The sequence below is a fragment of the Stegastes partitus genome, unplaced genomic scaffold, assembly GCF_000690725.1.
Source record: "Stegastes partitus isolate 25-593 unplaced genomic scaffold, Stegastes_partitus-1.0.2 Scaffold141, whole genome shotgun sequence".
NCBI classification, from domain to species: domain Eukaryota; kingdom Metazoa; phylum Chordata; class Actinopteri; family Pomacentridae; genus Stegastes; species Stegastes partitus.
Window position 1 is genome coordinate 100207 of NW_007577872.1, and position 14894 is coordinate 115100.

At 39.0% G+C, this 14894-nt stretch overlaps 2 protein-coding genes across 2 annotated transcripts in view; both read right to left on the reverse strand.

The window, feature by feature from the left end:
- LOC103355267 (ras and Rab interactor 2) overlaps positions 1 to 6681 on the reverse strand; it is a 69116-nt gene extending 62435 nt beyond the window's left edge. The window contains exon 1 of the mRNA XM_008278992.1: positions 6591 to 6681. The gene's annotated coding sequence lies outside the window, so the exon portion shown is untranslated. The remainder of the gene's footprint in view (positions 1 to 6590) is intronic.
- A 5771-nt stretch (positions 6682 to 12452) lies between these two features.
- LOC103355268 (sodium/potassium/calcium exchanger 3) overlaps positions 12453 to 14894 on the reverse strand; it is a 20830-nt gene continuing 18388 nt past the window's right edge. Inside the window, exons 13-14 of the mRNA XM_008278995.1 lie at positions 13637 to 13702; positions 12453 to 12605 (exon numbers count right to left, since the gene is read on the reverse strand). Of these exons, the coding sequence (XP_008277217.1) occupies positions 12453 to 12605; positions 13637 to 13702 (219 nt within the window). The remainder of the gene's footprint in view (positions 12606 to 13636; positions 13703 to 14894) is intronic.

Below are 14894 nucleotides of genomic sequence, written 5' to 3' on the forward strand. Positions count from 1 at the left end.
CGTTGAAAAGGTGAAAATCAGACTTTTTTCCCTGTTGTCACAGTTTCATGGGCTGAAAAAACTGTTTAATTTTGGTGCTTTCTAAAAGATATTTAAGCCTACTGGTGAATTTGTGTGTTTTTATTCATGCACATCCACTGAAACGGTTTAATTTGACCTTTTTTCCTGATATTTTCAGTATTTTTCTCAAGCAAAGTGCCACACACAGGTTATGTTTGTTATACTATTAGGTTGAGTGTGACTATCATCTGAATTTCTTCTGATTATTACTCTCCTTGTTGTCAGAGTTCATATAAAGTTCAGATTTTCTCTCTTCTCTGTGAAGCCGGTTCCGTTTTGTAAAAAAACAAAAACAAAACTTTAAACTGGTGTCATTTAAACTGTGAGGACGGTGTGACGAGGAGGCAGCTGCACAAACCCACCGCCGATAAGAATCCCCCAGAGAGCGGCGTGGTCGCCCCGAGGAACAACCAGATGACGGCAGAACACAGCGAGTCACCTTCAATCCCACTCAGATCTTCAAAAAACACAGTCTCGGCTGCGGTAGGAGAAATGTGTGTTCTGAGCCGCGGAGCAGAATTTGGGTCAGCGGTTCTCGGCGAGTGCAGCTGAACCCGCTGGCCCGAGTTGTGTTTGTTAAAAAAAAGACGTGACAGAAGGTTGAGATTGACTTTAATTTGTTCCATGAGGCGTCGTGTCAGTCAAACAGCGAGCGGAGCAGCAGCCCGACCGCTAATCGCAGCTCGAGTCTCGCGAAAGAAGCCGAAGCAGCCGTTAATCGGAGCCGAGTTACGGGTAGAAACCGAGTCGGACTCCAGCGACGCCCAGCAACACGTTTCCACACTAAAAGGTCACAGAAGCCTGAAAGACTGTTTCCTCCCCTTGAAACGAGCAGCAGGAAGGTGGATGCTGACTTTTTGTTAGAGCAGATGAAGCAGATGGAGGCGGGAACTAATGAAAAAATGGCAAAAAATACTCCAAAAACGGTGAAAACAAAACCAAATAAATCTGTAAATAATGATATTTCCCCCTGAATTACTGTTTGGGAAAATATAAGTACAACAAAATTACTGTAAAAAAAATCTCAAAAAAGGAGAAAATGTGGTTAAAAATAAATAAATAAACAAATAAAAATGGAGAAAAATAAAACTGAATAAATCATAAAATAATGATGTTTTCCCCTCCAGCGTCACTTTAGGGTAAGAAAAAGAAATTACTGTTGGTGCAAAAAAATAAAATAAAATACTGTAAATTAACACCCGTGATTTTACCAGATATTATTTCTAATTTAAGAAAACAAGAAAAATTTGTAAAATAACAGTTTAAAAATTATTCACCATTTTTAAATCTTTAATTTTGTTTCTTTCAAATAATGTCGGCTTTGAATCCACTAAAACAAATTACAAAAGAAGAAGATAAGTTTTGTTTTTTCTTGTTTTTACAGCAGTAAATTTAGCATTTTTCTGTGATGTCTCTAAATATTGTCTGTAATTTATTGGCAAATTAAATACATTTTAAAAAGTAAAATATGATTTGCTGATTTAAACGGTAAAAAAAAAAAGAGTGCAATTTTATGGTCAAACATTGTGAAAGAACAAAATATAAAAATGCAGATTTTTTGATGTGGGCATTTTTTAATTCCAGTTTTGGCCTGTTTTTTTTTTTTCTCTTACTGTTAACATAGAAATTTATACTTTTTTCTGTGATTATCACCAGAAAAAGGTCTCATTTTCTTCTTGCTACAATTTCACATCTATTACAAACTGAAATATCAATAAAATTAAAACTTGAGGGTAACAGCAGCTTCAGGTCAGTTTGTTGCCTCCAGATGTTCAGGAGTCTTTCCTCTGAGTTAACTGAACACCTGCAGCATCAGACAGATCCACAGAAACATCTCAAAGAGTAAAAACACGGAGACGGGATGGATCAGGATCTAACGGCAGGTCACACTGTCACAGTTTGTCACCAAATCTTATGAGCCATTTAGATTTAGCCTTTGGTTTATTGGTGTAATATCTGGATGACAGATGTCGAAGCAGCAATGCTACGTTCACCCATGTCTGAACAGGGCTTTAGCTTAGCATAAACGGATGTCCAACTCTGCCATCGAGCGACTCTAAAGCGGATTTATTTTTGCACTACTTTTAAAACGACGGTACACAAACAGGCAAAAAGACCCGTTTTTTTTCCTTTTTTCTGAACGTGTCCACGTCCTGTGCAGCCCGATCTGAACTCGGTGAGATGCTGAATCAGCGTCACCAGGTGCCAAAGCATCCACCCCATCTGACTTGATTGTTTTGAGAACAACCGAAACCAATCAATATATACAAACAGCTGATCCTGAAAGCGCTGACAGATGTTGTTTCTGGCCACCCGCTCTGTTTGGATCAGTCGGAAACTTGGAAAACGGGTTTTTATGGCAAATATTCGGACATCCACGTGGCTGGAGGAGATGGCGAGGATCTGGAAACGCCTCCCGACAGCTGTGAGCGTTGTTAAACAGCCCATAATTTCCGACACGGCGCATATTTCTAAATACATTTTAGTCTAATCACATTAGGAGCTAATTGACTCCAGGAGAACCTGCAGCAGAGCAGTGAGTAGTTTGGTTCCTGCAGCTCTGGACAACATAAGACGTGGAGTTTGTTCTTTGTTGTCTATGTTCTACCTCAGTTGTAGAGACTCGGGGAAACGAAGAGTCAGACTAAAGGCTGTATGAACAGAAGCTCTCTGCAGCTCACCAAAAAAATAGATTGTAAATTTTCCGTCTGACTGACAGTAAACACAGAAATGTAGCAGCCGGAGCAGATTTGGTCGGTAGGCATGCAGCATCACAGAACACTTCTCCATGGTGCTAGCTAAACTCCCACAATGCTCTCTGCTTGCCCACATGAACTTCCTGTGGTTGCTGCAGTAATAAACGGTGAGAGGCTCCACCTGATGGAGGAACCAGGTACTGCAGCTCATCCACAATACGTTTTGTGACGTGCATGACCTTCTTCTTTTTTGTGTTATCAGTTAATTAACAACCGTTAAATCAACTGAACAAAAATATTAACGTCCCTAATCCTCACCCTAACCCTGAGGCACCACCCTCACCCATAGGCTAAAATTTTATCATAAAAGTATTAGTTTTGTTTTGTTTTTTTAAGTTAAGACATTCTCAGCCCTACAGCGAATTCAAACTTATGGCAGAAACACGACTGGATAGACCCCACTTTCTGCATTCAGCGTTAGCGTCTTCGCTTCTAATGAATAGCAGCGTTAGCGTTGAAGGTGACCGAAGAGAATCGAGTTTCTTAGGAAAATTTGGACGTTTTACTGTAAACATATGTAAAATTTTCCAAACATGCAGCTGTAAAGATGGCGTAGCGGGCCAAGACGGCGTAGCGGGCCAAGACGGCGTAGCGGGCCAAGACGGCGTAGTGGGCCAAGACAGGGAAATACGGTGGTGAACCCTGATGGGATGTGTGTGTTAATGGAGACTCGTTGAATTGTTTTAACTGGTTTCTGGCTTTAGTGATGGCGTTCATTCTCACTACATGAGATACGTGTCTGCGATGTAACGTCCTGATATGCTGCCTTTCTGCAGAATACTGATGTAGCCGTGGCGTCATCATGACGGTGTTAGGAGGCGGTTTGATTCAGGCAGGACGCCACTGAAGGCCGAGGAGGGAAATGCACGACTGGTATATAAAGACAAAACCAAAAATATGCAAAAACAGGCCAAGACCTCTGAGGGTTAACAGCTTATTTATATATATTTACATTTCTAGTCCAAAATGAATCCGAATTTGTCCAGAATGACAGTTTCTATGATGTAGGTGGAGCGTTAGCATGAGCCATAGCGACCCAACGATTGAACTCAACCACAGTCATCCTGTTATACTGCTGTTTGCGTCTCCGTGCAGATCAAAGCGCCGCACCAGACCCACAACAAGCCCCACAGCAGATGTGTTATTTTCTACATTTGCAGGACGTGTCGCCCGGTCAGGAGGACTTTCATGAATCCTAACGTCTGAATGAGCGCTCACACACATAATCTGCAGTCATGCGTGCAGAAGAAGCAGAGCTGCAGCAGCTGAACACGGCGTCCAGTGTTAACATCCCCCACAGCCACCCAGAACCCAGAACCCAGAACCCAGAACCACGTCTTCAACACTGAGCCTCGGCCAGAAACTCCACAGATCACGTCGACCCCCGCGACCTCAATCAAGCGCTAATCAGCTCCGTAGCCCGACTGTGACGAGCTGCGAGTTGTTTTTCACCCAAATACCTTCGCGCTGATTCATTTCCCCAAAGCAGGACGTAACCACGAGTCTCTGAGCCAAAAAAATCCTGCAGCTAATCGCTTTAGCAGATTCCAAAGAAGCTTAAATTGGGAAATTGGCCCCTTTTTGTATTGTCCTGAAACATCATAAAGCGCTCGACGGGAGAAGCCGGAGCGTGTCGCAGCAGGACGACGAAGAAACGAGGCCGAACGACAGTGGTTTCAGGAGGAAGAGGAGCGCCGTGGAGGTGTTCAGGAGCTGATTTCAAACCTCAGCAGCAGCATTTACTGATCGTTCTCTGTCTCAAATCGTCAGGAAGATTCTCAACAACATCAGCGTCACTGAACAGCCGTCACTCACTCCTAGTTTCATGTAAAATGATGCATTTTGACCCAGAGTTCAGTGTTTAAGGTTCAAATAAAAACATGTTTAGAAGCAGATGAAGATTCTTGGAGTCAACCAGAGGATCCAAAGAGGTTTTTCTACTTTCTCCTCCACGTCCTGCTCATTTTTACAAAATCACTAAAACTGATCTGAAACTACAAAGCAAGTAAACAAACGGGACATTTACAGCCGAGCACGTGTTTACTGGAAGCTTTGTGTCCTGGAAGGAAAATAAACTTTTGCTTTTCACTAAACAGCTTAAATTTACCATAAAAAAACAAAAAGTTTGTTTTTAACGATTTAAAAAAATATATTTTAGTGTAATTTTTTTTCATTTTTACAGATTTTACCCATTTTATAAAATTTACGCATAATGACTGTCAAAAACTCTGAAAAAAAACAATAAAACATTAATTTCTTTTTACATGACTTAAATCAGCAAAAAAATTTCAGATTATTATTTATTTATTTTTTACAGAATTTTCCTTTTTTTTGTTAAATTACACATAATAACGTATAAAATATCATCATTTTTAAAATTTGTATTTATTTATTTTTACAAAAAACAGTTCTTTAACAATGCATGTAGATAAAATTCATTTATACAAATCAATGAAAAAATCTGATTATTTTACAGATATCTCCTGCTATTTTCACTTTTTTTTTTTTTTTACTTTTTCATTTGTATTTTAATTATTAGCATTTATTTTACAATTATTATTATTATTATTATTATTTTTTTTGTTTTTACAGGTTTTTATCTTTATTTTTTGTGTATTTTTTCAGGCACCCTGTTGCCAGATTTTCTTTTATTTTTTTTCTTTTATTTTTTTAACAGTGTTGACGACTGAGAATCTACAGCGACTTGATTTTTTTTGTTGTTGTTTTTTGCCTCACTTGAAGCTGAAACTATTTGAGACAAGCAGCCGCCTGACTGAGACGCTTTAAAAATGCTGCTGTGACGAGATCAAGAGTTCAGTCGGACGTCTGCAGCCTGGAGGCAGAAAAACCGACAACATCACAGTCGTGTGAACAAACAGCAGCACACCGGGAAAACAACACTTCTTTACTTCAGCAACTCACTGACATTTCTTAGTTTGTTTGTTTTTGATAAATTCTATTTAATATCTGGTAAAATCACAGGAGGAAAAAAAAGCCTTAATGTGCATGTTAACGGAAATTTAAAAAAATAAATATTTAACCATAAAATTAGACTTTAATTTTATTTTTTAAATTATTTTTCACTGTTTTTAAATCAGGAATTATTATTATTTAAGAATGTTATCAGTTAAAAATAAAAAATAAATAAAGGATTTAAAAAAAAAAGTTAATTTTAAAATATCATAGATTTTTAGTTTTTCATTTAAAATCACAGGAAGGAAAAAAAAAATTAATTTACACGCTGACTGTTTTAAAACAACAGAAATAAAATGTTTAACAATCAGCATTTTTATATACGTATGTTTATTTCCACTTTGCTCTTTTTACAGTGTTTGATATAAACACATAAAGAACTTTTTACTGGATTTAAATCAGCAGAAACATGAATTATTTGACAAATATCTGCCATTTTTTTGGTTCCTGCTTTGGTAAATGATGAACACAAGCCATAGAATCACATAATCTGGGATAATTTTCGTGCTTATTTTCAAACAGACGAACAGAACTCAGGTCCAAACTGCTCCTGATCTCCACATTCAAACTCTTCCACGTCGAATATTTTCTGTTTCTGCAGCTTTTGAGCGTCAAACTTTTCCATCTGCTCCTAAAACCTTCTGTTCTGCATCTTTCTCGAGGCTTTTCTCATGTTTTTTCTCCTGAACTCGAGCTCTGCTGCTCAGCCGAACTTCCACCGAACCGCGGAGCGACACCACCGAACCCGCATCAGCCTCAAACACGCGACGACAAAAACAGCAGAAAGTCAAACAGCCTCACCTCAGAGTCGCCGAACCGGGTCTCCGGTTCGCTGCTGCATGATGAGTGATGTGTGTCGGCTCGGTTCGGACGCTTCGTGGCTCGTCTCTGGAGCGGCTTGGTCCGGGTCTGGAGCGGCTCGGTCCGGGTCTGGAGCAGCAGCAGGAGGAGGAGGGCGGAAGTGGGAGGCCTGCGTCTGATTGGCTGAGAGGCTGAATGTAAATTAAAGCCTCACAATCAGGTTTAATTAGAACAAATCTGACTTTAAATCTGCGCTTTGGAGCTAAAAGCAACTTTCAGGCTCAAGAAAACGAGTTTTATTGCGCTTAAAGTTTACAGCTGCTGTAATAAATATGAGCAAAAATAACAACAAACGCGTTAAAATCTGATTATTTGGTGGATAAATAAAGAACAGATGCATTAAATGAGATTAAACAGACACAAATAGATGTTTAAAAAATAGGAAAACTGGATTATATTCATATTTATGAGCTATTTTGAATTATTTTTGCTAAAAGAATGAAATAAACACGAGCTAAATGAAATGTTTAAATAAATTCTGTCAGATATTTAATTTTTTATTTTTTTTTTTAAAGCAGAATTACATGAGACTAGATGAAGCAGAAAAGCAGTAAAATCTGAGGACGATGCTTCACTAAAAGTAGAGAAAACCTGAAATCAGAGCAGAAAACTGATGCTGACGGTGAAATAATCCATCAACCTTAAATCAGATCTGATTTATTGATTTTGCACGTTTAAGGCAAAATGAGTTGAGATGATGTGAAACTTTAAAATCAATTAATGAAACTAAATAAAGTTAAAAATAAATAAATAAATAAAAAATACTAAGGCAAAACAGGGTCCCGACCTGCAGGATGAGTCACCAAACTAATAATAATAATAATAATAATAATAATAATAATAATAATTCATATATGAAGTCACATTGACTCATAAACTGTTGCTGCTGATTAAATATTTAATCTTCATGTGTAATTTTACTGCATTATCTCAGAACTATTGACGGTATTACTTCTCATTTTTATGTTCTACTGTTATTTTAGCTCATTGTTATTTTTAGTAACGTGTTGTCCTCACATCTTATTGTTTTTCTATTTATTCTCGTGTCATTTTTTTTTTATTTTTGAGCAATTTTGGCTCAAGAATTTCTTGTTTACTTTTGTTATTTCTGCTGGAAAACATGCTTCAGAGCTTCAGTCGTTCAATCCTCATGATTGATTATCGATCATTGTTGTTTCTGATCACAATAAATGTAATTACTGGAGTGTCTTTAGATGATTAATTAACCAGACGACACTGAAGGCTCTGTCTTCATGCTCTAGTGGAGACTTTGAGGTCTTGCTCATTAATAAGGTTTTTTTTTTTCAGATTAGTGGAAAACAACAACAATAACAATAATAATAATAATAAATGTTTTTATGTTACTACACTTTGTCTGTTGAGCATTTATGCAAACGACTGATTTTTTAAACTAAATAACACCACATTTGCATAAACAAACAGGACGTTTCAGGAGGTTTTGTGACGATTCCAACTGGAAATGCATATAACTTATAAAAACACATGTAAGTTTTATTTGTTTGAGTCGTTCCAGAGCCAGAAATCTTCACTTCAGCGTCGCCAAACGCTCCAGTTTCATTTAATTCTGTACTTTATTTTACACAACGGCCTGTTCGTGTGTCGTTTACAACCTGATTTATGGAACATTTTATCGATTAAAACGGCTTCTTTTTCTGACTAATGAGAGCAGAAACCTGCCTCCAGACGTCTGCTGTGATAATAAACACAACAACAGACGTCAAACGTGCATGTAAATCAGTTTATTGCAAGAAGACCACCGGAACAAGGCCGACTTCCGCCCAGAGGTCCTCATCAACAAGAATGAGGATTTACAGACAATTCAACAGACATGAGCATTAAAACGACAACAATAATCTGAAAACTAACCGTCCTACATTCTAAATACTGTAAATATATAACTGCTCGTCGGAGGGCCAGAGTAGCGTTTTGCCCTCCTGATATGTACAGCAAAAAAAAAACAATAGATAAAATCAAGACAGTGCCTTTTTGATCCCGGAAATGCATTAAAATTACACACAAAATAATCAGAGTTATGAAAGAGGCATGCAGACCGACCAGTACGCTTCTCTAAAGTCTCTAACAATACACCCAGACCAGCCGTGCAGCTCGGCGGCGCCCCCCGGTGGCTGCAGGAGGAGCATCGCGGCGCATTAAATCACAATTTCTTCCACTTTCACTTCACTGGAGCTGAATCAGAGCTGACAGGACAAAACCAGGAACGGCTCGCTTCCTTTTTTTCCTGAAATCGAATCTTAAATCTGGATTTCGTCACTAATTCAAGTAATTCAGACTCAACGGGAGCAAAAACAAACGTGAATCTTTTGTCTGTTTGTCTCTGAGGTGATTTTCAGGCTTTTAAAAGAGTCCTTCTGTTGACTTTCTTACACTTTTGTGGTCACTTTGTGCCTCCTTGTGCCGACTTTGCAGCTCATCCATTGGTTCACGTCTCTCTCTGGTTGTTTTAAATCTCCTCGAGTCAGTTTATGGTCATTTGGGATGTTTTCGGGGTGATTTTAAGCATCTGGACTTGTTTTGTGTTCACTTTGTGGGTCTATTTGTCATCGTTTAACGTCGTTTTAAGTCCCTTTGTAGTTTTTTTTTAGTCTCTATTCATGTGTGGTGATTTTGAGTCTACTGGCGGCAAGTTTGACTCATTAAGAGTCCAGTTCTTTGCTGTTTGGAGTCATTTTGAGTCTCTTTGTAGTGATTTTAAGTCTCCTTAGATGTGTGTTTTTATCTCTTTTAGTTGTTTTCAGTCGTTTTAAAGGTCCTTGAAGCTGTTTTAGATCATTGTTAGTCTCTGTGTAGTTGTTTGAGGCTAATCATGGTCATTTTGGGTCGACTTTTAGCAGCTATGAGCCATTTTTGAGGAATTTTGAATCTCCACGAAGCTGTTTTAAATCATTCTGTCTCTCTGTAGTTGTTTTTAGCAATTTTAAATCTCTTTGAGCCATTTCAGGTGTCGTTGTGGTCGTTTTGTCACTTTTAGAAGTTGGTTTGAGACATTTTGAATCTCCACGAAGCTGTTTTAAATCATTCTGAGTCTCTTTGTGGTTGTCTTGAGCTTGTTTTGAGCCGTTATCATTTTGAGTCTCATTTCAGCTGTTATGAGACTTTTTGTAGCGGTTTTAAGTCTCCTCAAAGCCCCATTTGGACTCTTATTGAAGTTATTTTGAATTTTCTTGAGGCTGTTTTCAGTCATTTGAAGGCAGCTGTTTTTGACTATTTCGATTTTCTATGGAGTTTAGTGTACTTTAAGCTGTTTTTAAGTCTCTTTTTAGAAGCCTTGAGTCATTTTATGTCTCTTTTTAGCTGTTTTAAGTCATTATAAAGGTCCTTGAAGTTGTTTCAAATCATTCTAAGTCTCTCTGTAGTTGTTTGAGGTTAACTGTAGCTGTTTGGGGTCTATTTTAAGCTGCTATGAGCCATTTTTAATCTCTCTATAGCTGTTTTGAGGAATTTTGAATCTCTTTGATGTCGCTTTGAGCCATTTTAGGTGTCATTGTGGTTGTTTTGTCACTTTTAGAAGTTGGTTTGAGACATTTTTAATCTCCATGAAGCTGTTTTAAATCATTGTAAGTCTCTTTGTACTTGTCATGAATCTCTTTGAGCTTGTTGTGAGCCATTATAAACATCTTTGAGGTTGTTTTGTGTCTTTTCGATGTTGGTTTGAGCCATTTTGAGTCTCGTTTCAGCTGTTATGAGTCTTTTTGTAGCTGTTTTAAGTCTCTTTAAAGCCTCATTCGGACTCTTTATGAAGTTATTTTGAAAATTCTTGAGGCTGTTTTGAGTCATTTTCAGTCTCTTTTTAGAAGTCTAGAGTCATTTTATGTCTCTTTTTAGCTGTTTTAAGTTATTATAAAGGTCCTTGAAGCTGTTCTAAATCATTGTAGGTCTCTCTGTATTTGTTCGGGGTCTATTTTAAGCTGCTATGAGCCATTTTTAATCTCTCTATAGCTGTTTTGAGGAATTCTGAATCTCTTTGATGTCGCTTTGAGCCATTTTAGGTGTCTTTGTGGTCGTTTTGTCACTTTTACAAGTTGGTTTGAGAATTTATTTTGAATCTTCATGAAGCTTTTTTAAATCACTCAGTCTTTTTAAGTTGTTTTAAGCCATTATAAGTGCCTTTGTGGTTGTTTTGTATCTGTTAGATGTTGGTTTGAGCCATTTTGAGTCTGTATAGTTGTTTTTAGTTGTTTTAAGCCGTTTTGCATCTCTTTGCTCTGTGTCTCTTAGCGGTGGTTCATTTAACTAACAGAAGCTGTCAGTGGTCGTTTCAAACAGAGGCTCTGGACCCAGAGCCTCCTGATGCTTTGGGAACCTGGTTCAGAGCCTGTTGGGTTCTGGTTTAGGGCCAGTGAAGGGCTGTAAAAACCGCATCCTCCTCGCAGCTCAACGTCCTCTTTTCCCAAAAAATCTGCCGCGCTTGAACTAACGTACAAATGTCGCAATATCATTCCAAACTATACAAAACTTATAAATTATAAAGTTCTATTCTTAAATATAAACAACATCAAGTCAGTTTCCAGTACTTAGATTATATATTAGGTACAGTACATCGTACAACTCCGAGCCGCCCAACACACTGTACACGATCCAAAGGGCTGAAACTGGTGCTTAGACATGATCTTTGAATAAATTAATTCATAAATAAATCATGATTATGTCTTCCCAGTGACAGTGGTTTCCTTGGTTCCCCTCCAGATTGTAACACACACTCGCACACACACACACACGCACACACACACACACACACACACACACTCACACACACTCGACTCTTAAATCTACAACTTCTATACTAAAAATACTTTTGGCTTTAAGAAATAACAACGCTATACTCAGCTAAAAACTAACTCTTCTGGTATAATACAAGAGGTCTACCGTCTAGAGGGAACCTTAACTTCAGTAGTTACGTGTTTAATGTACCTGTAGACGCGTCGCAGGTAGAACAATACAAAGAATTACATCTCTAATCCATAAAGTGACAGTGCTGGATGTCAGTTCCAGGTAGATCCCTTTCTTTTGTTGGTTAAAGAAAAGTAAAGCCCACATCTACTCGGATATGAAAGAAAAAAAAACAAAAAACAAGAACAGACTCTACGTGAATAGTGTTAAATATCTCTGTCAGTGCAAAGCTAGCGCTGTGGCGAGAACAGCATGCTGCATGAGACGTGTCGAAGCGAGTAAAATATCGTCGTCGGATGGTTTCGGCTCCACCGATCCAGTTGTGCATAAGAGAATCCCATATATCAGCTAATATTCTATAATCCTCAAATATATACAGAGAAAGCCTTTTTTTTTTTTTTTTTTTTTTCTTTTTTTTTGCTTAAAAATACCTTAAATCGTGTGCTTATATCCAAACTTGTACAAAGAGTAGCAAACAATCCAGCTGAAAATCGCTGATTCCCGTCTTCCCTTCGCCTCGGTCAGTAGCAGCGTGTTCGCCAACAGCAGCCGTCGGTGTGGATTCAGTTCACTCCAGCCAACCCGTGGGTTCGATTGGCAGCAACCATCTGCTGCTGGGACTTTCTCTTTTTTTGCGCCTCTAGTCCCGAACAAAAAAAAAAAAACTCCCAAAAAGCCTCCAACGTCCCCTTTTCTCTCTCTCTTTCTCGTTCGTATTGCACCAAAGATAAATCATACAGAGCTCTATTTCTCTAAAAAATAAAAGTAGGACTTGGTTCCAAGGCGCCAAGAATCTGGAAGCCAGGTGAGGTTTCCTCCGTCTGAAGAAGAAGAAGAAGAGGAAGAAGAGGAGGAGGATGAGGAGGAGGGAGGTCAGTGGATGTCTCGGCACATGGGCAGGTTGACGAAGATGAAGACGTTGAACTCGATGAGGATGGAGAAGCACAGGAAGATGGCGTAGACGATGAGGCAGGCCAAGCCCAGTCGCCGATCCAGAGTCCATTTGTTTAAATGGACGCCGAGAACCTGCAGAGAGAAGAGACTGAGTTTAGAGATGCAGCAGAGCAAGAAGAAGGTTTTAACTTTCCGTCAGTGTGTTGTGTTATCGCTGGTTTTTGTGCAGATAAAAAGCTAAAAACTAGTTAGTTTGGGTTTGGTTCTCTCTGCAGGTGTCTTAGTTTCAGTTTCTGACCTCATCGATCTCTTCATTGTTCGTTTATGTTTGTCTGCTCTCCATCTGCTATCCTCACCCCGACCAGTCCAGGCAGATCTCTCTGAGCCCGGTTCTGCTGGAAGTTTATTCTGTGTCCCTTCCAGTAAAGGAGAGATTTTTCATGCCTTCCTCAAAGGGAAGTCAAAAGGAACTTTGCATTTGTTGGGTTTCTTTGTTTAAAATTTGTAATAAACTTGCTTCTTTTTGGGCAAAACTTCAAAATTCCACACTGACAGAGAGCTGGTTTGTGTTTTGTCCACTCTGCAGGTGTCTGATGTGAAGTTTCAGGCCTCACTGATCTTTAAAATGTTCATTATTCTCTGATGTAGTTGGTCTGTTCTCCTATCCTGCTATTCTCGCCCCCACCAGTCGAGGCAAACATCCACCTCCATGAGCCTGGTTCTGCTGTTTTTTGGGGGGTTTTTTTGTCTTTCTGGTGAAGAGGAAGTTTTTTGGCGTCCTTCTGAGTGTCGGCAAGAACTCTGCTTGAAGGGAATCCCAAGGAACTTTTGGATTTTTTGGGTTTCTCTGTTTAAAATCTGTAATTAAACTGAACTGTATGGAATTTAAAGAGCCTCCATTCAGCTTATTTGGGGACTGACTCATGACTCCCACATTTTTTGGCTTGAAGACAAAAAAAAGAAGAATAAAGGAACTCATTCATCATCTCAGATTCATCTTCTGAGCAGGTCTCGACCCTCATGTTGGGAACCAGAGCTTGGTGGTGCCATTTTTCATACTTCAACTCGATATAGCTACATCCCTGCAGCTGGTTTCTAAACTGTGACACACGTTTGATGCTTTGGCGGCTGAATCACTGCGACAGTGAGAAATCGTCACTTACTGTGAAGAATACTGAGGCGAGTAAAAGTCCAACAGAGAATATGAGTCCTCTGCTGTTCAGATGGATCTGTGGACAAAGATGCAGAACGGTATCTTTTAGAAAAGTTACACCGTCAGGGTCCTAAATGGCCTTAAAATGAGGTTTGAAAGATGTGTTGTACCATTTATCTGCCCAAAACTGTAAAAACAGGAAGAATCCTAAGATGCAAACTTCAGCGGCAGGAAAGAAAAACTATAATATCAAACATCAAAGTCATGTTATAGTGTAGATAATTAAAGACATTATTTTTATGGAAGGTTACTTGTGGGGTTCCTCAAGGCTCCATGTTGGGTCCATTTGTATTTGTTTGAACCCCAACACCTGCTGGCAGGTTTTAAAGAACGTGTTATCTTTTCAAAATCACCAAAATTACACCATTTATCAGAGCCAGAAACTCCCAAGATGGACAGATTACTTGAGGTTTCCAACTTTCCTTTAGCTAATCTTGAGCAATGGGTTCCGTCAGACATTTTGACTAAATATAAGCTTAAAATGGGGATATTTCACCAAAATCCTAAAAGTTACAGGATAATAAATGATAAATCATAGCAGTTCTGCAAGATTTGAAAAATGATGACAATTTGCGTCAAGAATATGTAAATATTGACGTTTAAATAAGAGTACACCGTCCAGAATTCTTAGATTATTGCCACAACAACACTTACTAAGAATGGAGCTGAAAACNACTCCAGCCAACCCGTGGGTTCGATTGGCAGCAACCATCTGCTGCTGGGACTTTCTCTTTTTTTGCGCCTCTAGTCCCGAACAAAAAAAAAAAAACTCCCAAAAAGCCTCCAACGTCCCCTTTTCTCTCTCTCTTTCTCGTTCGTATTGCACCAAAGATAAATCATACAGAGCTCTATTTCTCTAAAAAATAAAAGTAGGACTTGGTTCCAAGGCGCCAAGAATCTGGAAGCCAGGTGAGGTTTCCTCCGTCTGAAGAAGAAGAAGAAGAAGAGGAAGAAGAGGAGGAGGATGAGGAGGAGGGAGGTCAGTGGATGTCTCGGCACATGGGCAGGTTGACGAAGATGAAGACGTTGAACTCGATGAGGATGGAGAAGCACAGGAAGATGGCGTAGACGATGAGGCAGGCCAAGCCCAGTCGCCGATCCAGAGTCCATTTGTTTAAATGGACGCCGAGAACCTGCAGAGAGAAGAGACTGAGTTTAGAGAGGCAGCAGAGCAAGAAGAAGGTTTTAACTTTCCGTCAGTGTGTTGT